Source organism: Eleutherodactylus coqui, chromosome 11 (genome assembly GCF_035609145.1).
Source record: "Eleutherodactylus coqui strain aEleCoq1 chromosome 11, aEleCoq1.hap1, whole genome shotgun sequence".
NCBI lineage: Eukaryota > Metazoa > Chordata > Amphibia > Anura > Eleutherodactylidae > Eleutherodactylus > Eleutherodactylus coqui.
The window spans coordinates 84,111,094-84,134,071 of NC_089847.1; the positions used below are offsets into that span (position 1 = coordinate 84,111,094).

At 43.9% G+C, this 22,978-nt stretch overlaps 1 protein-coding gene across 1 annotated transcript in view; it reads right to left on the reverse strand.

Moving 5' to 3' along the window:
* Positions 1-629: 629 nt before the first annotated feature.
* Positions 630-22,978, reverse strand: part of LGALS12 (galectin 12) — a 28,927-nt gene continuing 6,578 nt past the window's right edge. The window contains exons 3-9 of the mRNA XM_066582865.1: positions 20,379-20,592; positions 19,224-19,343; positions 16,032-16,070; positions 14,087-14,113; positions 13,788-13,879; positions 12,984-13,146; positions 630-1,901 (exon numbers count right to left, since the gene is read on the reverse strand). Of these exons, the coding sequence (XP_066438962.1) occupies positions 1,755-1,901; positions 12,984-13,146; positions 13,788-13,879; positions 14,087-14,113; positions 16,032-16,070; positions 19,224-19,343; positions 20,379-20,592 (802 nt within the window). The 3' untranslated portion in view covers positions 630-1,754. The remainder of the gene's footprint in view (positions 1,902-12,983; positions 13,147-13,787; positions 13,880-14,086; positions 14,114-16,031; positions 16,071-19,223; positions 19,344-20,378; positions 20,593-22,978) is intronic.

Here is a 22,978-nt window from a genome sequence, read left to right on the forward strand (position 1 = left end):
TTTATTAACAACTTAAGGATCTATTGTCCCAACTCAGTGCATCCATTATATCTGCAATGCCAGACACAGAGCAGCTCCTCAGAAATAATTTCTTATGAATTAAGAAAAGTAAGCTTATGTGTTGTTCTGGTTACTTAGGCATCTCTTATGAGAAATGTAACATATTGAAGTGATGTAGTGCAGAAAAGAAAGAGGATATGTATTATTTGTTACAAGGACGTGGATAGTCAGCCTTTCTGGTGTTACACTAATCAGCGCTATTATGTAAAGAAAATCCATATTGATTTATTCCCATTCCTTCCCAGTATACATTACAGCTACAGTAAATACAAAAACTTGCATAATGCTAATCATTTTGAGAGTTCTAATGTAGCATGAACATGGTTCAACTGTTGTATGTAAGGAAGCATTAGAAACCACCTCTTGTGTGCATTATGGGCCCTGCTAAGGTATATATGATCTACCGACTCTATAACTGGCAGAGATAGCAGAGAACGATAAGTTTAGATATAACTGGAAACATCCCATATGGCTCACGTGAAGATGGAGAATGAAATAGAATGAAACGTCTCGAGATGTATTCATGAGAATAGACTGTTCTGTTAACAGTTAAAGATTAAAAACACAGCTATAATCCAATGAGACATTTATTTTTACTCATTCATTACCGAACTCCAATCGCCTTTTCATCAGAGTACAAATTCCATATCTAAGTATAAAATTCATCTAATGATCCATGTAAAGACAGGTAAAGGACAGCAATACAATGTTTCATGGAGCTTATAACACAATCAGGTAGGTTGGCATCATGGGAAGTGGACAATAACCTAAAATATGGCTATGTATGTCAAGACTGGTGTGGAGAAATACAATATAGCAGAGCATAGCATCATTGAAGTAACCCATCATGTAAGGGTTAAGCAGCACGCTCTGTCTTGTGAGAAGTACTGAGCCGATTAAAGATGATTAACTAGGAATTGGGGACAGTTTGACAAAGCAGAAAAATTACTTAACCGCTTCTTAGCTGTTACACAAGTGAAAATCTATCCACAACATCTAGGATTTATTGCCTATGGCCACTGCATGCTAGACTGTCAAGGAATATTGAAAAAATATAATACTTGAAGTAAATCATGAAGTGAATACCGAGCCTTATTTATCACAATTAGAGCTTGTGGCCATTGACTTCAGATGTCATTTTCCACTGAATATGCTGAGTGGTCGCTATCGGCATCTTTGGATAAAGTCTTTGTCACAAATAGACCACAATAGTCCTCAGGAAAAATGGAGGAATTGAGGCAGCCACTTGCATTGTAGGATTTAATTAAGTCCTAGGCACTTCATGGTGTACAGACAGCAGTTACATGGTGTGTGACACATCTTATAAATGGCAAGTAGCTTGCTTCCAAAAACAAATTGAAGATAATGAATGCATAATTGAGAAAGGCATATCATGAGATTGTGCCCCAATATCTTTACCAAGTCCTTCATACACTATATTCAGTGGCATACTGTGTAGCACAGGTTTGTAGAGTTACATGGATTGTGAATGAAATGATCGCCAGTAACTTTGTACATGATACTTTCTTTAGTGAATATTGCACAGTGTGAGCTACAAGAGAGCAATCCAGATGTTTCCATCTGTTTTTAAAGCTGGTGAAAGCTGCAGACCAGGGACTGTCTAGGCAGATTACATACATCCGTTTTCATTGGCCAAGCCATATTCAGGTGACGGATTCTACAGATCCCTCCAGTCAGCATTTTACAGAATATATCAGGATGCTACCATTTATCTGGAGCTCATCAATGCATTTCGAGTCCAGTCCAGGAGGACAGAAGTCACCAAGTGGGGTCCCATTGATGGCAAGCCTCAACTTGCCAGCTTCAGGAAGGACTAGAATCTGAATTTAGATTAAAAAAAGAGAGAAATCAGAACACTAGGTTAACTGTTTTAGAAGTATCCAATATCAATAACTTAAAAAAAAATGTTATCTAACAATACATAGGTATCACCACCGCCACTTCCTGAATTCATGCTGTGGTCACGGCCTGCACTAACAGAATCTACACGAAATAAGATACTCTTCAAGCATAGTAGCTTTATATCATCCTTGTTGCACCCAAATTATTTATTACGGATCAAGAAAACAGGATGGGTAGATCTATTAAAATGTTACAACTGTAGGGTCTTATGAACATAACAGAGGGCTTATACTCTTGAATTCCATATGAATCCAACAGGGAAAAATTGTGGAAAGGACCACTGCGTACTATACATATGGAGATATTCTCTCCTGGAAGCTACATATAAGAAAATGCAAGAGCAATCCATCAAGAAACTCCTAAAACCCATACAGTAGCCGTTTATGCATTGTCAGGCCAACGATAGTCCTTAGTCATGCTAAGACTAAGGGCTATCATTAGTTTGACACACACGAACCAATGTTGTATGGGTTCCTGTAAGGGTTTCAGGAGTTTCTTCAAGACTTGGATTTTACCAGATACTAGATTCCTTTAGCATTTCTTTTTGTGCTCCTGCTTCTAGCAGTTCCATGTTCCCAGTTTAAAAGGCGAGCTGGACTTATTCTCTTTAAAAGTTGCATATGCTCCATTTAAAAAAATGGCATCTAATGGTACCTGCTACATTTCTTTATGTCAGGTTTTAGCAACTGCATGCTCCCCTATAGAATCAAAGTCAAGGTTCAAGAAGACGTCATATCATACATCTCAATGGCTGTCCTATTAATGCTCCTCTGTACATAGCAGGGTCATGTAAATGGGCTTTGTTCCATGTATACTAGATAATTATTATTATCGCTTCTCAGAGAACCTCTGCTACCTGAGGAGTGTACGAAAATTTCCCCCCAATGATTTCTATGAAATATCTATCAGAATCTATGAAGTACTGGATTACAGGGAATGATTTTTCAAAAACAACAAATAGGCTTTTACACCCAATTCACCACATTTTTCATGGTTTAATACTTCCTTAAAAGACTAAAAGGGGCATTCTGGGATAGGCCATCAGTTGATGGACAGGGCTCCATCAGCTGATCGTCTGGCCTGCTGTCCAGTGCAGCAGGCTGGACATCATCATCAGTGGACAGGGAAGGAGTGGGAGTGTCACTTTGCTATTCTACATCCAGCCCAGGACAGGAAGTCAGTAACAGGAAGTGAAATAGCAGTGCTGGGCTCCCATCAATTAAATTGTGAACAAAGCCACTTTTCCAACTTCTCCCCTGTCTGCTGACGACAGCAGGCTGAATGATCTGCTGATGGACAGGGGTCCCAAGTGGTGGGTTCTATAGGATAGGTTATCAGTTAAAAAGAGCCCTGAATACCCCTTTAACAGTAATGTATATATTTTTTTATAAATCTTAAAAGATGAGGGGCAATAGGTACTGGCAGGGAGTGACTTGTAGTTCCCATGACCCAATATATTGTCTAAGGCCTTATTCACATAAGCGGTTTTATGCAGCCAACTGAGGCACGCTAAAAAATCGTGATCATCTGAAGCATTGTATTCCAATGTATTCATTCAGATGACCGATTTTAGGCCACATAAAAACATTGTGCTGGGAATAATAGGACTTCAGCTACCTATTTTATACGCAGACAGAAAAGATAGGTCTTGCCCTATCTTTTGGCCTAGATACACTGGAGGCTTCCATAGGCTTCTATGTGAGCTGAAGTAAAAAAAAAAAAGAGGGGGAGGGAGTTTAGCAGCATCCAACACTGTGAAAAGATTACAGCTGGCTCTAATTAACCCTTACAAGTCATTTCGAGGAGTTATGCCAATGGAGGAATTTGCGGTCTGTGGCATATATATTTTCACTAATACTTCGCAGCCGCCCGTGGTAATGGACAAGAATATGTTAATTTTGAATGGGACTTGATCGCAACTTTTCTCTTTTCACACGTTTTCCAGCTGCAATGCAGCTAGTTTGAAAACGCATCACTCGTATGAAGGAGGCCTAAAGAATACATTATTAAGAGCTGTGCAACAATAAACAAAGAGCTCATATACTAAAGACTGTTGGAAAACAGACACATGCTGTACCCCACTTCTCACCTGTTGTACACGCAGCACTGTGCAAAACTTTTTTGGCAACCGTGGAAAAAGTGCTGCAACGTAAGAATGGCTTCAAAAACGAAGTGTTAATAGTTATTTTTTGTCAATTAACAAAATGCAAAGTTAATGAACTAAAGAGAAATGTAAATCAAATCAATATTCAGTGTGACCACACTTTGCCTTCAAAACAGCATCAAATCTTCTAGGCACACTTGTATGAAGTTAGGGATTTTGTAAGATTATAGGCAGGTGTATGATTAATTATACCAAACAGGTGATAATGATCAGTTTCATATGTAGATTGAAACAGTCATTAAAGGGGTTCCGTGAGAAAAATTAAAAAATTAAAATTAATGGCTAGGCAGAAAATAAAATAAAAGACTGCATACGCTGCTGACCGATTCCCACTGCCAGAAGTCTGGCGATTGCTACAGCCTGAGGCCACACGGTCACTGTCACGAGCTCCTGGTATAACGGCACCTAGGATGTGAGCACTGATGCCAGGATGGTGACGCTGCAGCCTCTGATTGGTCGCAGGAGTCACCTGACTTTCGGCAGCTGTCTGCAGTGAAGAGTGGGTACCGGGCAGTGGGAGCCAGTTAGCTGAGTCTCAAGGTGCTGAAGGACCTGCCGAGCTGTTAATTCTTTTCCTTTTTCTCACACAACCCCTTTAACTGAAACAGCCATGTAGGAGTCTTAAAACTGGGTGAGGAACAGGCAAGCTCTGCTACAAAGGTGATGTTGTGAAAGACAGTTTCATGTCCCAGGTCACACACCAGGGCAAGACTGAGCACAAGAACAAGACACAAGGTAGTAATTCTGCATCAGTAAGGTCTCTCCCAGGAAATGTTCTGTTCGAGTTCTTTTAAAGAAGCACAAAGGGGGGGCGTGGCCTGGATGGAGAGCTGGCTGGTCGCACCCTAACTTAGCTCCCGTCCAAACCTGTCTAGCGACTGCAAACCCGGACACTTTTTCAGCCCAAAACTTTCAAAATCTCTCCTGAGGACGTCGGGCATCGGAAAACATGCCGAAGAGATCAAAAAAGCTGTCACCAAAGAAGCTGACTGACTTCTACGCCACGAGAGGCCGGGAAGAAGACCCCCAAGATGGCGTCGTCAGACTCCCGCGCTCGGCAACACACAAGAACTGCTCTTCCCCCAGGCCGGCGCTGCTAGAGGAGAACAGCGGAGGCGAAATCTCGCCCGCTATCCCAGCTGTCAGAAGGAAGCCTTCCGCTGCTGTACCAAACACGGTCCCTCCGGGATTTAACAAAGAAGGGTCCCCGCCGGACCGCTCAACCAGCGAACCGCGGCACCTGCTTCCCGGCGTGTCCCATCGCTTGCCGGAGGATTCCCCTGCCGCTGACGGCGCGATCCGCCTGGGAGCGCGACTCGGAGCGTCTGCCGCTGCTTCAGAAGTGGCCGCGGAGACGCTGAAGGCTCGTCGGGACGGAGCGGGGGCTGTGAGTGACAGCGGTGCTCGCTGCGCTTCTCCCTACCTGTCTGAGGCGCCAACACGCTCATCTCCTACACGGCTTCCCGGTCCTGCCGGTGGGAATCAGGACCGCTTCCAGAGCATGCAGGTGGGTGAACGGGGTCCCCCGGGGCTAGCTCCAAATGAGAGCAATCTTCGTAGAGCGGCAGCAGCCACAATCTTAAAGGGACAGGCCCCCTCGCCCCACACAGCCCACTCTCCCAACGGAGCTCCAAGCTGCAAGCTACTGCAGACTGCTCTCCTGGGAGACCTCCAGGATTCCTCACCAACCAACCCAAATAGAGGGGAGGAAGAGCCCCTACACAGTACAAACTCTGTCCCTCACCATAATGCTGGGAATGCCACCAACCTGCAGTCACTCCAGGGGAGCTGTGGAGATGGGACAGCTAGCCCCCCGGATACAAGCTCTTCCCCCCCTCCCCCCCTACACAAAGCTCTACGCTATGTAACACCAATGGGGCGGTCCTGGGCCTCCTGAGCTGGTCCCATACAGACTCCCCTGACCCCTCTCTGGCGGCCGCGGGGCCTATAAACAACAAAAGAGCCCTACAGAAGCTCTCACCAATTGCAGAAGTGTTACATAACAATAAATCAAACGACGCCAGTCCGCAAAAGCAACGCTTACGCTACTCTAACGATTCAGAGCCTGTCTCTGCGGTGTCACTAGAAGACATTCCGGCTCACAACTATGCAGCTTCAGAAAGATTCATGAAAGAAGCAATGCTAGCTCTGCAGTCCTCTATGAAAAGAGACATTGCTATAAGCCTTGCAGGCATAAATGCGTTGGTTGAGGAGCTGGGATCTCGTGTGGATCATACAGAGCGTAAAATGGGCGACTTCGCCTCGGCCCATAACACTCTGGTGGACTCACATAACACTCTGGAAGAAGAGGTGGAATCCTTACGCAACAAACTAGCAGATATTGAAGATAGAAATCGCCGGAATAATATCAAATTCAGAGGTATTCCAGAATCGACTCCCCCCTCCGAGCTCATTTCCTTTCTTCAAAGCTTAATCCGAGCGGTCATCCCACAGTGCTCCCCAGTTGACCTCACTATTGACAGGGCCCATAGACTTTCTAGAGCCCAATCTATCCCGTCCTCTCTTCCCCGAGACACGATTGCTCGGATACACTTTTTTCATATTAAAGAACAACTCATGAAAGCTTCAAGGCAACTAACCAAGCTTCCAGCTCCTTTCCAGGACATTTCACTGTATGCAGACCTCTCTCAAACTACACTACTAGCAAGGAAGAAACTCAACCCCATAACCTCAGCCTTAAGAAATCACAATATAAGATATAAATGGGGCTTTCCAACCAAGATCATTATTGTAAAAAATGGGAAAACCCATGTTATTTCTACCCTGGATAAAGGCATGGATCTTCTGAAAGAGTGGAACATTCCTTGCTCACCACGGCCGAACCAAGGCCATTCCAAGAACAACAACTGCTCTCCCAGGATTGTGCAGGAGTGGAGAGATGCAACCTAGAAGCCTCAACCTGCTGAATACTAGACCCCGAGTACAGGTTTTGCCACATTTACTGCAGATATTCCCCGAGTCTGCGCAGTTTCAACCTACTGCACGTTTATGCTTTTGTTTTTATTTACAAATGTTTTAATGTTTCTTATTCCCTATAAGGTACTTAAATTTTACTGTCTTGTGTATTGTAGTCCACTGACAAAAATGAATACACCCCGCTGTTCTCGAGATACGCGATGCTGGGTTATGGCTCCCTCGATGCAGACCCCTGATAATTTAAATGGCGTTAAAAATTTTGTCTCTTAACGCAAGGGGTTTGAACAGCCCCTTCAAAAGATCCCTCTTGTGGAAGGAAATTAAAAAAATCAAAAGCAGAGGTGGTCTGCATCCAGGAAACCCATTTTCAAAAATCTGACCCCAATAGATTAAACAACAGGGACTTTCCCCACATTTTCTATGCTAACGGACCCCCAAAAAAAGCAGGAGTCCTCGTGGCAATTAAAAAAAACCGTTGCATTTCAGCTTGTCCAGGAGATTCCAGATGAGAGAGGTAGATTTGTCGCCTTGGTGTGCAAGATTAACAACGCGACATTTACTATAGTGAGCGTGTACGCGCCCAACACCGCACAGGTGGCTTTCTTGAATTCTGTCCTTAAACGGATCTCTCGAATAGCGAAAGGCAAACTTGTGTTGTGTGGTGATTTCAACATCATCCATACCCCAGACTTAGATTCCACGTCAAAAAGCGACAGGTCTCCCGCTTATCTCTCACAGTGGCTCCGCAAGGAGGACCTGTATGATGTATGGCGATGCAAACATGCGTCTGAGAGGGACTTCACGTTCTTCTCTCACAGACATAACACCTACTCCCGCATCGACATGTTCTTAACAACCAAATGGCTTTTGCCTTTGGGTGAAAGGTGCGAGATAGGAGTTATTTCCTGGTCTGACCATGCCCCAATTACCATGACTCTTCGTTTGTCCCCCCCAACCAAAAATACTTTCATTTGGAGAAATAACATTCACGTAATGTCTCTAAAAGACAACATCTCAACAACTGAAAAAATGCTTTCTGAATTTTTTGCCTTAAACGCCCAGCCAGACACCAACCCAGCCACTCTATGGAATACACACAAGGCATATATAAGAGGCCTTCTCATTCAGCAAACGGCCCATTATAATAAACAGCGTAACGCTACGACAAACGACCTACTAGATAAGGTATCGAGTCTAGCCGAAATCCACAAATCGGACCCTTCCTTAACAAATTTACTCTCACTAAAAAAAACAAGATCAGAATTACAAGCCCATCTTGCAATAAACTACGAGAAGCACATAAAGAGACTCAAAATGCAACATTACTACATGCACAACAAGGCAAGCAAATTAATGGCCAATAAGGTCAAAGCAATGAATGCAAACGCAAGAATCCCCTTCCTAATTTCCCAGACAACTAAAAGCAAAGTCTATAGCCCACAGGAAATTGCCGACGAGTTTAGCAACTATTACAAAACGCTATACAACCTAAACAAAGACAACGACGTCCCCCAGCCCAATGAGGAGACAATCAACTCATTTCTTTCTACACTCTCTCTTCCATCCCTCTCACAAAACCAAACTCAACAACTAAATCTCCCTATTACAACACAGGAAATTGACCAAACTATTTGCTCCCTTAAAAAGGGCAAATCTCCAGGGCCGGACGGCTATTCCAATGAATATCTTAAAATATTTAAACCGACCCTACTCCCATATATACGCAATTTCTTTAACAACATAATGATATCAGGTTTAATCCCCCCAGAGAATTTAAGGGCAACAATAGTTACTATTCCCAAGGAAGGGAAACCCCCTGAGAACCCGAGCAACTTCCGCCCCATCTCTCTCCTCAACACAGATATTAAACTATATGCAAAAATCCTCGCTAATAGGCTTCTTCCCATTCTACCCCAACTTATCAAAAATGACCAAGTAGGATTTACGAGGGGACGCCAGGCTCCAGATGGAACAAGACGACTGATTGACCTGATCGCCAGAATTGGCCAAACGCGAATGCCTTCTCTGCTCCTTGCTCTGGATGCGGAGAAGGCATTCGACAGGGTGCACTGGGGTTTTATGCGCCGCACGCTAGAGAAATTTGGCCTCTCAGGGCCGATTTTGTCGGCCGTGTTGGCTCTCTATTCCGCTCCCTCAGCCTCCGTACTATCGAATGGGGTCCTATCTGAGCCATTTCAGATAACAAATGGCACACGTCAAGGGTGCCCTCTTTCCCCCCTGGTTTTCTCAATGCTGATGGAACCTTTGGCGGAGGCAATTCGGATAAACCCACAAATAGAAGGCATCCCCATAGGAACAAGTTCTCATAAAATTAACCTTTTTGCCGACGATGTGATCCTAAGGGCTCATGTCCACGGGCAAAATGTGATTTAAAATCCGCAGCGGATCTCCCGCGCGCGGATCCGCACCCCATAGGGATGCATTGACCACCCGCGGGTAGATAAATACCCGCGGATCGTCAATAAAAGGCATTTTAAAAAAAATGGAGCATGAAAAAATCTGGACCATGCTCCATTTTCATGCGGGTCTCCCGCGGGGACGGCTCCCGCGGGCTTCCATTGAAGCCTATGGAAGCCGTCCGGATCCGCGGGAGACCTAAAATAGGAATTAAAAGCATTTACTCACCCGCAGCGGACCGCGAAGCTCTGCTCTTCCTCACGGCCGCATCTCCCTTGCTTCGGCTCGGCGGATGTGCCCGGCGCATGCGCGCGGCACGTCGACGACGTCAGGAATTCATCCGCCGGCCGAAAATGAAGATCCGGCCGTGAGGAACAGCTGACCTTCGCCGCCCGCTACGGAAAGGTAAATGCTTTTAAATTTCTATTTTCAGCGCTCATGTCCGCGGGGCAGGAGGGACCCGCTGCAGATTCTCCATGTAGAATCTGCAGCGGATCTGATTTTCCCCGTGGACATGAGGCCTAACCGTGACAAACCCAAAAACCTCACTCCCCCGGGTCATGTCCACCCTGCAATTATTTGGCTCTGTTTCCCTCTACAAGGTGAACCCCACCAAATCACAGATGATGGGCATCAACCTAACCAAGCGAGAAGAAAACTTCCTAAAATCTTCCTTCCCATTTCAGTGGTGCCCTAACTCTCTCCCCTACTTGGGAATCGCCCTAACCCCTTTAACTGACGACCTACCAACAGCAAACTTCCCTTCTTTGAAGACCTCAATCCAAAAAGAATTAGATCGCCTCTCCGCATTTGAGCCTAGCTGGATGGGCAGAGTGATTCTGTATAAAATGATAATACTTCCTCGAATTCTATACTACTTTAGGACTATTGTGGTGCCCATCCCGGACTCCATACTCGCCCTATTTCACCAGCAAATGTGCAAATTCATATGGAGGGGGGCAAGACCCAGAGTGGCATTCTCTATCCTAAACAGGCCTCTGAAATTCGGAGGACTGGGTATTCCCAACCTCCGTGATTACCATAAAACCTTTTTGATCGACCAGACCAGACATTGGTGTAATTTGGAGACAGACAAAAAATGGGCGACGATTGAATCAACCACAACAGGAGCTCCCAACTGGAAGGCCTTTCTCCTGGCCAACTCAATGCAACCACAAAGCGACCCTCAACTCCTGCCACCAGTGAAGGCCTCCTTACACGCATGGCATTCAATAAGCGATGTTAGAAACTCAGAACTAGGCTCAACAAAAATTTCTCTCCCACTTTGCACTTTACGCCACCTGGTCCCTGATCTCTCCTTGCACAACTGGCCACATAGAGCTTCCATGACTATTTCAGACCTCTTCCAGGGTAATAACTTACTTGACTTTCGACAGATACAGGAAAAATTTGCAGTTCCTCCCTCAGAACGGTACACATACCTCCGTATCTGCAACTATTTAAAAGCTCATAAAACTACCTCCATAACTCTCCCTGACCCTCTCAACGACCTGCTCAACGCTAAAATACCAACACATAAAAAACTAACTAAAACTATCTACACTTGTCTCACAGGCACCCAATTTTTTAAGAAAACAGTTAATTTCCTCAACTGGGAAAAAGATTTAAACAAGAAATTCTCTCAAAATGAGTGGTGCGACGCCCTCAAATGGGCCCACAAATCTTCCGCTTGTGCCTCTCACTGGGAACAATATCAAAAGCTTATAACCAGATGGTACTGCACTCCACTAAGATTGGCACAGATGAGAAAGGACATATCACCTCTTTGCTGGAGAGGATGTGGAGGAAACGGGTCGCTACTCCACATATTCTGGTCCTGCCCCCGTATACGCCAATACTGGGTTGGAGTGTCACAATTCATCTCCAACCTCCTACACATACCAAACAAACTAGAACCTGAACTTGCCTTGCTTTTAGTAGGCATGGGTAACATGCATAGAAACCACAGAGTAATAATTGCTCACATACTACATTCATGGCGGGGTCTTATAGCGAAAAACTGGAGATCCAAACATATCCCATCTATCGAAGAAATGCAAGAAACGGTGTCACTAAACTGTGTAAACGAGAGAATGATAGCCTATCAGAGAGATACTCTACCCCAGTTTCGCAAAAATTGGTTTTTATGGACGCAAGCAGTGAAAATGCCTGTGGGTTATGACTAGTCCGGTACCCTCCCTTCCCACCCCCCCCCCCCCTCCCCACCAAAGACATTCTACATAGCAAACATACCAAAGGGTTGGGGGTGTTGGGAACCGTCTTATCCCCTCCTAGAGATCCTACATTTCCGCTGAGTCGGCGAGAACAGGGATTTCACAAGAACAGCAAGTATACTCACAGTGCTAGAGATCTAAAGTACCTTAAAGTTAAGATTAAGTTTACTCCCTATTTTCCCCTCCTCCTCCCCTGCTGTTTCCCCGCAACTCTCCCTCTTCCCCCCTCAGGAATAAAGCCGTATTATGCTACATTGTAAAATGTTGATGGTGAATTTAACACTTAATTCTTGTTTTGCTGTATGAATCAAATGCCAATAAAAATTCCTTGATTTAAAAGAAGCACAAAGAAACGGGCAACGTTGAGTACTGTAGACACAGTGGTCGGCCAAGATAACTTAGTGCAGCAGATGAAAGACCCATCACGCGTACTTCCCTATGAAATTGGAAAGATGTCCAACAGCGCCATCAGCTCAATACTGGCAGAAACTAGTGGGACCCATGCGCACCCACCTACTGTTTAGAGAAGTTTGGCCACAAGTAGTCTTCATGGAAGAATTTTGGCCAAAAAGCCACATCTTTAATGCAAAAACAATGCCAAGTGGCTAAACTATGCATGAAAACATAGGAACTGGGATGCAGAAAATGGCAGCAGATGAAGGCAAAAGGGGGGGGGGGGGGGGGGGGGGGGTCACACCAAAATATTGATATGACCTCGATTTCTTTTTAGTTCATTCACTTTGCATACTGTTAATGGCAAACAAAAAAAAACCCCCTAAACATGCTATTTTTAAATATAAATAAAATAAATCTTGTTATTTGTATAGCACCAACTTATTCCGCAATGCTTTCAGGTAATTTTTATTTATTACCCCCCACCAAGCTGGGTACTCATTTTACCGACCTCGGAAGGATGGAATGCTGAGTCAACCTTGAGCTGGCTACCTGAACCTTGCGGGGTTTGAACTTGCAACCTTCAGGTCATGAGCGAACATTCTTACTTTGCAGCATTTTTTCCACACTTGCCTAAACTTTTGCACAGCATTGCATGTACAACAGGTGAGAAGTGTTGTGCAGCGTGTCTGTTTTCCAACAGTCTTTAGTATATGAGCTCCTTATTATAAGCTGTGCAACAATAAAACAATGTGCCAGGCATTATGCCACTTAGTGTTTTATAGCAACAGAACCCGTCCCAATACTGATATATCAGATCATGCTGCCTACTGTAAGCATCACAGAGATCTTACCTCAAAATATCTCTCTGCATGAAACACAAAGAAAGGAGTCTTGATTTTTTGTGCCTCTCCCCATGACTGTCCCATGGAGTAGTTGTAATACAAAGATTCATCCTTGAAGTTTGCAGTCAGCTTAAAAGGGATGAGGTTTTTAGATTTCAACAAGAGAGATATCCTATAACAAAATACAACATGTCAGATACTGGTGGAAAACTCCAGGTCTTCCAATACATAGATAGTAAAAAAAAAAGCCTTGTTTATCCTATATCCCAATATTCCTTCCTAGTACCATACTATCCATTCAAGAGTCATCCTCTCCTAATTGACCAGTAAGGCCAACCATACACAGAAGACGCTTGCTTGTGCCTATGCTGTACATGAAGTTAATAGACACTAAATCTGATACATGGTATGAAATAGCTGTATGTATTCTGACAAAGTAAACTAATCATGCTGGTCTCTATGCCCCCACTACTTGGATGCAAAAAAGTATTGTACCAAACTTAACATAACACATGCCACATTTATCTTTTTCAGAAACTTCTTTGCACTTTGGTAGATACTTTACAAAGAAATGTCGGGGAAAAAACAAAAAAACGACATTTGTAATGGCGTTCGCCAGTTTTTGGCACAAAATACTGTTCTAAAGCCATAGGTGTCATAAAAAATAACATGCAGCAGACAGCATGCGCCTCAGTGATAACATTGATGCATCTTCAGTGGAACTTTATTTAAGGCAATATTAATAAAGATGACTCTATATTATAGAAATCCATAGGACATAATGGATAAAATAATAAATCATAGTCAACTGACTCGTCCGCATTACCAGTGACCAAACCGCGAACCAAGATCATCTGACCTTCTGGCAAGCCCATGGGTAAGGGCTTAGACCACGGAGTAGTTTGCTGTAAAAAAAAAAAAAAAAAGAGAACTTCTAAGAATTATATCCTAGAACATGAAATCTATATATGATCCAGAATCTTTGAATATGTGGAGAAGAGGTCCAGATCAAAAGCCAATTTCATATGACTCCATGTATGGGCAGAAACATACATACAATGGCAGGCTGTACTTTCACTTTATAGGGTGAGTGTATATATTTAAGTACTCACCAGATCAGCATTTCCAGGTTTTAAAGGCTTGAAGAGAATGCAAGAACAGATAAAATATATTAATTTAAATGGTTGATATTATGTTTTGCCAAGATCACAAAAAGATACAGCAATTGACCCATTTTTATTATATGCAGGGACAGAGACGTAACTTGAAGCTCCTGGGCCCCAATGCAAAGTCTGTAACAGGGCCCCCAACTATTATGCTTTATTCATAGTACTGGGCTCCCTATATGGAGAAGAAAGGCCTTATAGACCCCCTAAGGCTCCTGGGCCCGGGTGCAACCACATCCCCTGCATCCTCTATAGTTATGTAAGTGTGTAGGGATGAACATAGACAGCAAAGGGTACTAAAAATATTTTAGGAACAAGCGTAGGACATCTGTGTTTACACACTTTTTGTGGCTTTTTTGAGCTTCTTTTTCAAGCATTTTTCATAGACTTTTTTACTAAGACATTATCATTCACTTTTTAAGTCCTATAGAGAAGTCTACGGGAATACACATTATAAGCAAAAAAAGACAGACACACCTACAGGAATAGCAACCATTAACATGACTGAGGCACTGTGATAAGTACAGTATACCACAATGCTGTAAATCAAGTTTTATGTAAAGTGTACCTGAGTTTTCAACACGTTTTCTAAAATATAACAAGCTCTCCTTATTCACTCATTTGCTGCTGTTTTCACCCTGTTTCATGCTTTTAAAGTTCTGATTTTCAGGTAGTCTGCTGCATTTTTCTGCTGCCCTGCTGTTTGCAATCCACTTGCAGGTAGGGTGCATGTCACAAGCCTACCATTCTACCAGTAGTTCACTGTCCTATACTTCCTTTCCTTCACTTCCAATGCTGTATTGCTCTCTCTCTCTCTGGCCCAATCATCAGAGAGGCAGAGTCTGAATGCCTGTCCCTCTGCTTTTCCCAGACAACTAGGAGTTGGGCATTCAGAGACATTCTGGCCAATGTTATAGGTGCTGTAACAGCAGGAGAGCCAAAGATTATGAAGATTACAGATACTGTGTAAACATGTGTTAGCCTGTGAGAGCTGGGCTCAGACTGTAAAGATGGCCCTCCCACAGAGCTAAGAAAACATCCTAGCAACTACAGAAGCTCTATACCTAGCAACAGGCAGTGGATTGCAGAGGAGCTTGTAAAAGAGACTTCTATTGGCAGCTACTTCAAATTTACAATGGTAAAACAAAAACATTTTTAATGAAAAATATATTACAAGATTGATGAGATACGTACAAGCTATTAGATGAGCATAAATTGTCTAAAAAGTTAGTGTCCCAGTGTCAAGACAACATTTATTACATCTGCAAGTTTTGATAAATACAGATGACCCAAACAATTCACACAGGCTAGGTGGACACTAGCATAACTGTGAGAAACTCTGGTGCAACTTGTATTGGTCAGCATAAGTTCATTAGTGCCCATGCTGCCCAATATACACAGGCACAGAACATTCACGGCTATGGGCATGTCCTATTATTTTATCCATGAAATGGACAGAAATAGGACAGGGTATGAGTTTTTTGTGTCCATGTGTATAGCCTCATAAGTTAAAATGGGTCCATGTGCGGTCTATGGAATTCCATACATAACATGTGGCCTGGAAACACGCTACCGTGCGCCTAGCCCAAGAATAATGGAAACCACCCCAAAAACTATATTGCATTATACATTTCACAATTGCTATGCAGCTAACACCCGAAAAACAAACAAAAGAAAACCTTACAATGGAATGGCAGCAAGAATGCAGCAGAAAGCAAATCTTAACTATTTTCCTCAGCTTTTTAGAAAGTGACTACAAAGTTGGAACTAGATTTCAAACTATGAAAGCTGGGATCATCATATTATCACACTGAGGCTCCACCTAGTGTAGAAACCAAAAACTGCCATTGTAATACAAATGCAGTATTTGTTGCAGAGTTGTATACATTACCTGGCACAGCGGGTATTCTGTCATTGAATTGTGATAAGGCTATTGTAATGAAAAAAAGAGTTGTTATAGCTTTTCATATATAAAGATGTCATTTCCTAATACACTCTTTGTAAGAAAAAAAAAAGAATCCAACACCTAGAAGGAGTTGTCGCTTTTGCTGCAAAAATCAGCATTCAGTTACATCTCTGGCAGATATCCAAAGGATTAGTTGTGATGTGATTAGTTGAACGGTTTTTCCACATGAGGCCCCAAAACTGGTTCCACTGTTGCCCATAAAAAGGCTCTCGGACGCCTCTACAATGGAATCAAATAGGTTTTGCCCAGTTAAAGTTTGAGAGGGGCGCATGATTTGAATGCGAGAAGCTGGATGGTCGTATTGATGAATTGCCGCCACCTGGGCCATTTTGGCCTGACTGTTAGGTGTTGAGACCAGTGGATGCATGAGGACACACAAGGCGACTGGGCTCAGGACGCTGTCAACAGTCCACCAGTAGAAAGGGACGTCTAATAGTAGCTCCAACTGTTTCATTGTCCGCAGTCCACAGACAATCTGTGCCATTGTTACAGACCCCTGTGTCTGTCGGAACTAGAGATGAGCGAGCATACTCGTCCGAGCTTGATACTCGTTCGAGTATTAGGGTGTTCGAGATGCTCGTTACTCGTAACGAGTACCACGCGGTGTTCGAGTTACTTTCACTTTCTTCCCTAAGAAATTTGCGCGCTTTTCTGGCCAATAGAAAGACAGGGAAGGCATTACAACTTCCCCCTGCAATGTTCAAGTCCTATACCACCCCCCTGCAGTGAGTGGCTGGCGAGATTAGGTGTCACCCGAGTATTGAAATCTGCCCCTCCCGCGGCTCGCCACAGATGCATTCTGACATTAGTTCAGGGAAAGTGGTATTGTGTTGGAGCTGCTATAGGGAGAGTATTTTAGGTTTCAAGAACCCCAACGGTCCTTCTTAAGGCCATAAATCTTCTCTATATGCGCTTAATGGGGCCGGCGGCAGCAGCGCCGACCCCATTGAGAACATATAGAAGACAAATCCTTCTTCTCTGCCACAGCTGTAACAGCTGTGGCAGAGAAGAACGATGTTTGCCCATTGAATTCAATGGAGCCAGCAATACAGCAGGTTCCACTGAAAGCAATGGGCTGCCGGCGTGCGCGGGGATGAATTGTCGGGAAGGGGTTAAATATGTAAGCCTTTCCCTGCAAGTCATCCAGAAATGTGTTACAATAAAAATATATACCGGCGTATAAGGCAACGGGGCGTATAAGATAACCCCCCAACTGTCACCTTATACGCCGGCAATACAGTGGAGCAAAGAATAAAAATCATTACTCACTTCTTCTGACGTTCTGCGGCGCTCCTGCAGGCTGTCGCTCCCTCCTGGTTCCCGGCAGAGCATTGATTTCTCTACGAAGAGCTTTAAATCCCCGCCTCCAGAAACACACGTGCCTTCAGCCAATCACAGCCAATGACAATGATGTCATTGAATGGCTGTGATTGGCTGTGTTTCTGGAGGCGGGGATTTCAAGCCCTGCGTCCAGAAAGCAATACTCTGCCGTGGACCAGGAGGGAGCAACAGCCTGCAGGAGCGCCGCAGAACGTCAGAAGAAGTAAGTAATGATTTTTATTCTTTGCTCCACTGTATTGCCGGCGTATAAGGTGACAGTTGGGGGGGTCGTCTTATACGCCCCGTCGCCTTATACGCCGGTATATATTTTTATTGTAACACATTTCTGGATGAATTGCAGGGAACGGCTTATATATTTAACCCCTTCCCGACAATTCATCCTGCGATCGCCGGCAGCCCATTGCTTTCAGTGGAACCTGCTGTATTGCCGGCTCCATTGAATTCAATGGGCAAACATCGTTCTTCTCTGCCACAGCTGTTACAGCTATGGCAGAGGAGAACGATCTTTACGCTGACAGTGCGGGGGGGGGGGGGGCACTCTTGCCGCTATTGTGGCTTAATAGTGGGACCTGGGAACTTGAGATGCAGCCCACCATGTAGCCCCTCGCCTGCCCTATCCGTTGCTGTGTCGTTCCCATCACTTTCTTGAATTGCCCAGATTTTCACAAACGAAAACCTTAGCGAGCATCGGCGATATACAAAAATGCTCGGGTCGCCCATTGACTTCAATGGAGTTCGTTACTCGAAACGAACCCTCGAGCATTGCGAAAATTTCGTCCCGAGTAACGAGCACCCGAGCATTTTGGTGCTCGCTCATCTCTAGTCGGAACCATTTCCAGGCACTTGGCTGAAAAACATTTGGTCTTACAGCGCCCATTACATGTACATCTTTTGAGCAATAATCGTTGGGTGTAAATGTGCCCATCTTTGAGTATTATGCCGAACTACGGTTTTTAGTTTTGCTTGAAGACCATCATTCCGCAGAACAGCTGATAAGTAGGACCGCACGCTGTGTTCTGCCTGTGGAGAGCTGATTACAGCCGATTGCATTGTATCAGCTGTTCTCAGCTGTCATCCCTGCTGGCAGATCAAAAGGAATGTAATTAAGGAACAGCCAGTGGTCTGTACCCTGACTACAGCTCCTGGCGGCTCACACACTACTAATTGGTACTAATAGGCATTAGTACCAAGTAGTAGTTTATGCAAAATGATTGCTCAAAAGCCATCTTTTGAGTGATCACCTTTGCAGTGTAAATGCACCTTTTGCTTATATCAATGTTGCAATCAGATATGAGCGAGCGTACTTGCTAAGGCAAACTACTCGAGCAAGTAGTGCCTTATGCGAATACCTGCCCGCTCGTCTCTGAAGATTCGGGTGCTGGCGGGGATCTCTCTCTCTCACTCCCCCCCTGCTCTCCCCTGCTCACTCCTTCAACTCACCGCTCTCCCCCGCTGGCAGCTGAATCTTTAGAGATGAGCAGGCAGGTACTCGCATAAGGCACTACTCGCTCGAGTAGTTTACCTTAGCGAGTACGCTCGCTCATCTCTAGTTACAATCACACAGAAAAAGTTTTATTCCATTCTGACAACTCCTTTTACGTGTGGGGTGGGGCTGGGGTTGATTTTCTTTGACAAGGAGTGTATTAAATATAAGTGAATATGACAACAACAATACGGGTGAAAGCATTGTAGAAATACAAAGCACAAAATAAAGTAAAAGAAATGAAAAAGGCAAGGGAAAAAATAAAGAGGAAATGCTTCAAAATTCCAACTTGCATTACTGCTCAGGAAGGAGATCTCTTTAACAGTGACATCTCCATAAATCCCTAATGTGTCCACATCAGGAAGTGGAAGACGATAAGAAAAGTCCAGGAAATGCTGACCACCAACGCTGACCTATATGGAAGAAGAAAATGCGGCTTGGTTTATTTTATATTATTTGTCCCTCAACACCCACCTATATATGCCTCCTGCATACGGCCCGGTCGGATCCCGCTGTGAGAATTCTCGCAGCGGGATGTGAGCCATGCCCCTGCAGTAATTCAGCGTTCACCTCCTCCCGATGTTTCGCTCTGCTCTGCACTGGCTGTCGCACAGCCGCACATGCGCAGACCAGAGCAGACGCATCACCAGTGATGTTTCTGTGCGGGCCTCTGCGAAGCTTGCACAGAAATAGGACATACCACGATTTGTTTACTGCGCGAGTTTTCACGCGGTCAAATTGCAGTCGTCTGCATAGGATTGTATTATCTAATGCAATCCTATGGCAGAGTGCACGGGCGGAAGTTCCGCCCGTGTGCATTTGGCCATATACACATCTCTACTAACAAGATACAGTACAAGGGATAGAGAGGGCCCAGCAGTGCATATGGTCACTTGTAGACAAACAGCAGCAGATTAGCCCTCAGAGTCTAAATTTACTAAGTAGATGTGATCATACTCGCCAGACCCCAACCCTTTGTTGATCCTCTCAATGCATTTGATGCAAGATTACCTGTGTCCCTCCCCCACCTAACCACCTTTGATGTTTCCAGATTATCCAAAAACAGAGGATGAGATATACACCACATTGTATCTGATCCATATACAGTATAATATGCAAATAAATATATTTCATTTGTGAGCCTTAATTAACATTAATGTCACTTGGAGTTATCCAAGACACTCCACATCTCTCCCCAACTATGGCACCACTAATATTGGGACTGTTTCCTCAGCATCCCCCAGATCTACTGTACATATACCCAAGCCATGTTCACTGAAAACAATAGCACCAATTTAAACAGATTTGAAGAAAGTAGAACAAAAAAGTGGAAAATTCATATAAATCTATATTTTTTCCCACTTTTTTTTGGTCATCCAGTACGAAATACATTTTTTCTTTTCTGGAATGCTAAAACTTTAGTGGATCAGGTCCCATATGCCTCTTACCTTTACTTTATCAGAGAGAAACAGGAAAAGGAGCACAAAAGACTCCCCTTTTCGAAGTGGGAAACTTGAGAACTTCTGCTCATCTAGCCACTGGTCCTTGCGCATGGTATTGCAGATTACTTGTGCATCCGAAGAAGAAAAGCGTGGGTTGAAATGAAAGGCTACATCAGAGCGAGGACGAGTGCTGCAACCGCACTGAAAGTCAATTTGGAACCTGTGAATCATGAGCAGATATTACTGAAGTGTCACAGCCATACTAAGTATATGAAACTGATCAGAAATGGTGAGGGTGTAAGTACTAAGCAAAAGGGTCCATCAATGGCTTAAGGAGATTGCAAAGGATTGGAAATCATCATCATAATTAAATTCTCCTGACAGACTAGTACAGGCATTAACCCTTTCCAATCCAATTTGTATCCTGGTTTTCCTAGGGGGCTCACTCTTTTTCTATCATTATACAACGGCGCTATATGCTGGCTAAAGCCAGTACTGCATGAGGTGACACGTTGGATAGGCTCCGACAGCAGAGAGGCTGGCAATATACAGTAAGAGAACCCCGACGGATGTCTTCCAACATCGGAGCTGTACAGCCTTAAATCATAATGTCTTCAGAGGTTAGACAGTGGATTGGAAAGGGTTAAAACTCTAGTACTTGCCACCACAATGGGCTTATATAGCAATGATGGCATTACCAATAGATGTTAGTGGAGGACATCACAAACATGTATTTACAGCTTTGGAAATGTCTTTTTAAGTATATACTCCTAATGTAGAAAATGCAGCTATAGCAGATCCTTATTAGCTAGAGTAATATGTAATGGGAGGTGTACACGGCTACAGTGTGAGCCTATAGCAGCCTATGGCCGCTGTATTACTGATCAGTGCAACACAGGATTTATAATGGCCTTATGCATAAGGTCTAAACTGAATTTTTTTGAGGTTCTATGGCATCTTTGTATCTGGTCTTTAAATAAGCATATATTGTTAATTGCATTAGAGGGAATCTCATCAGGAGTATGCTGTCCCATCTGGACTAGTGACAGAGACCATGATTGCAATGTCCAGTCACTTCCCATTTTCCCGTTTCTGTGTGGCAGCGTGAACTCAGCAGGTAGTCCACTCAGTGCTGTGCTCACGCTTAGTAGTCTGCTATATTCATCAACTGTAGTTCCCCCGTCACTGATTGGGAGTTTCCTTCCTACTACCAGTATAGGAATAAAGTGGTGTTAAAATAGTGTGGCTTTAGACATATATTTTCCTTCTAATTCTGTCAATACTTGTATTCTGTAACAGTGTGTCATTCTGATAATATCGTATTTTAAGACTACTGCTGTAGAATCAAGTGATCTTGATGGTTAATGGAATTCCCAGAAGTTGCTAATGAGCACCTGCTTGGATGCTTTGTTGGACTCACGTGGTCTATTTTTGGTAAAAATCCCAGCCATAGATAAGAATACAGCTGACAAACTGCAAGAATGGTATTTTTTCAGATAACATAATTTTAATAAGCAAGTGAAAAGACAGGTGCCTTTAGTAATATTCATATACTCCCCATTTTTTGATTTCTGCACTAACAATATACATTTCACTAATTAACCCTACATGGCGGTATGTCCCAAAAGACATATCTGAAGTTTTCACAGATTTATGTAAAATGATGATGTAGGTCTACCAAGCCATTTTGGAAAACACAGGTGTCATGTCTTTGAAAGCTCTAATTAACTATTTCTTGTCTTTTTTTGACTTCTTGACCACAAAACTAATTTAAAATTTGCAGAAATGAATCACAGGTTAAGCGCGCATTCAGACGACTGTATATCGGCTGGGTATTCACGTCAGCCGATATACGGTGTCCCTCTCTGCAGGGGGAGGAGGCTAGAAGAGCCAGAAGCAATGCACTGAGCTTCCGCCCCCTCTCCGCCCCTCTGCACTATTTGCAATGAGGAGGCGGGACAGGGGCAGGGCTAAGTTCTAGGAATTAACGCCACCCTCGTCCCGCCTCCCCACATTGCAAATAGTGCAGAGGGGTGGAGAGTTGGCGGTGAGGGGGCAGGAGCTCAGAGCACTGCTCCCGGCTCTTTCAGCCTCCTCCTCCTGCAGAGAGAGACGCTGTAAATCGGCCGGCATGAATACGCAGCCGATATACGGTCGTCTGAATAAGCCCTAAGGGAAATTCGGTACTTGTGGGTTATCTGTTACCACTTTTTTAATATGTACCATTTGACATTATCTTGCAGGTTACTGCAGTGATTACACTACCTGAATAATAATATAAATATTTATGTTTTGCAGAAATAAAAAGAGTTTAAGAAATAAAGTGTTTGTTTTTTTGTTGTAACGCTTATGTATTGGTGAAACATTTGTGAAATTAATTTAATTAGTGGTGACCAGTAACCCACAAGTACCAGAAATTCCAATGTTATGTGATCCTCACATGCACGCCGGCAATGTCACACGGGAGCTACGCAGCGGATCCGGAGGGGAGTATGGGGTCTTTGGGTGGAGGGGTGGGGGGGATGCAGTGACGGACTCCACTGTGGTATTCCGCTTGCGGAACCCGTCTCGGCCGTGGACATTAGGCCTTAGAGTGTATTCAAACG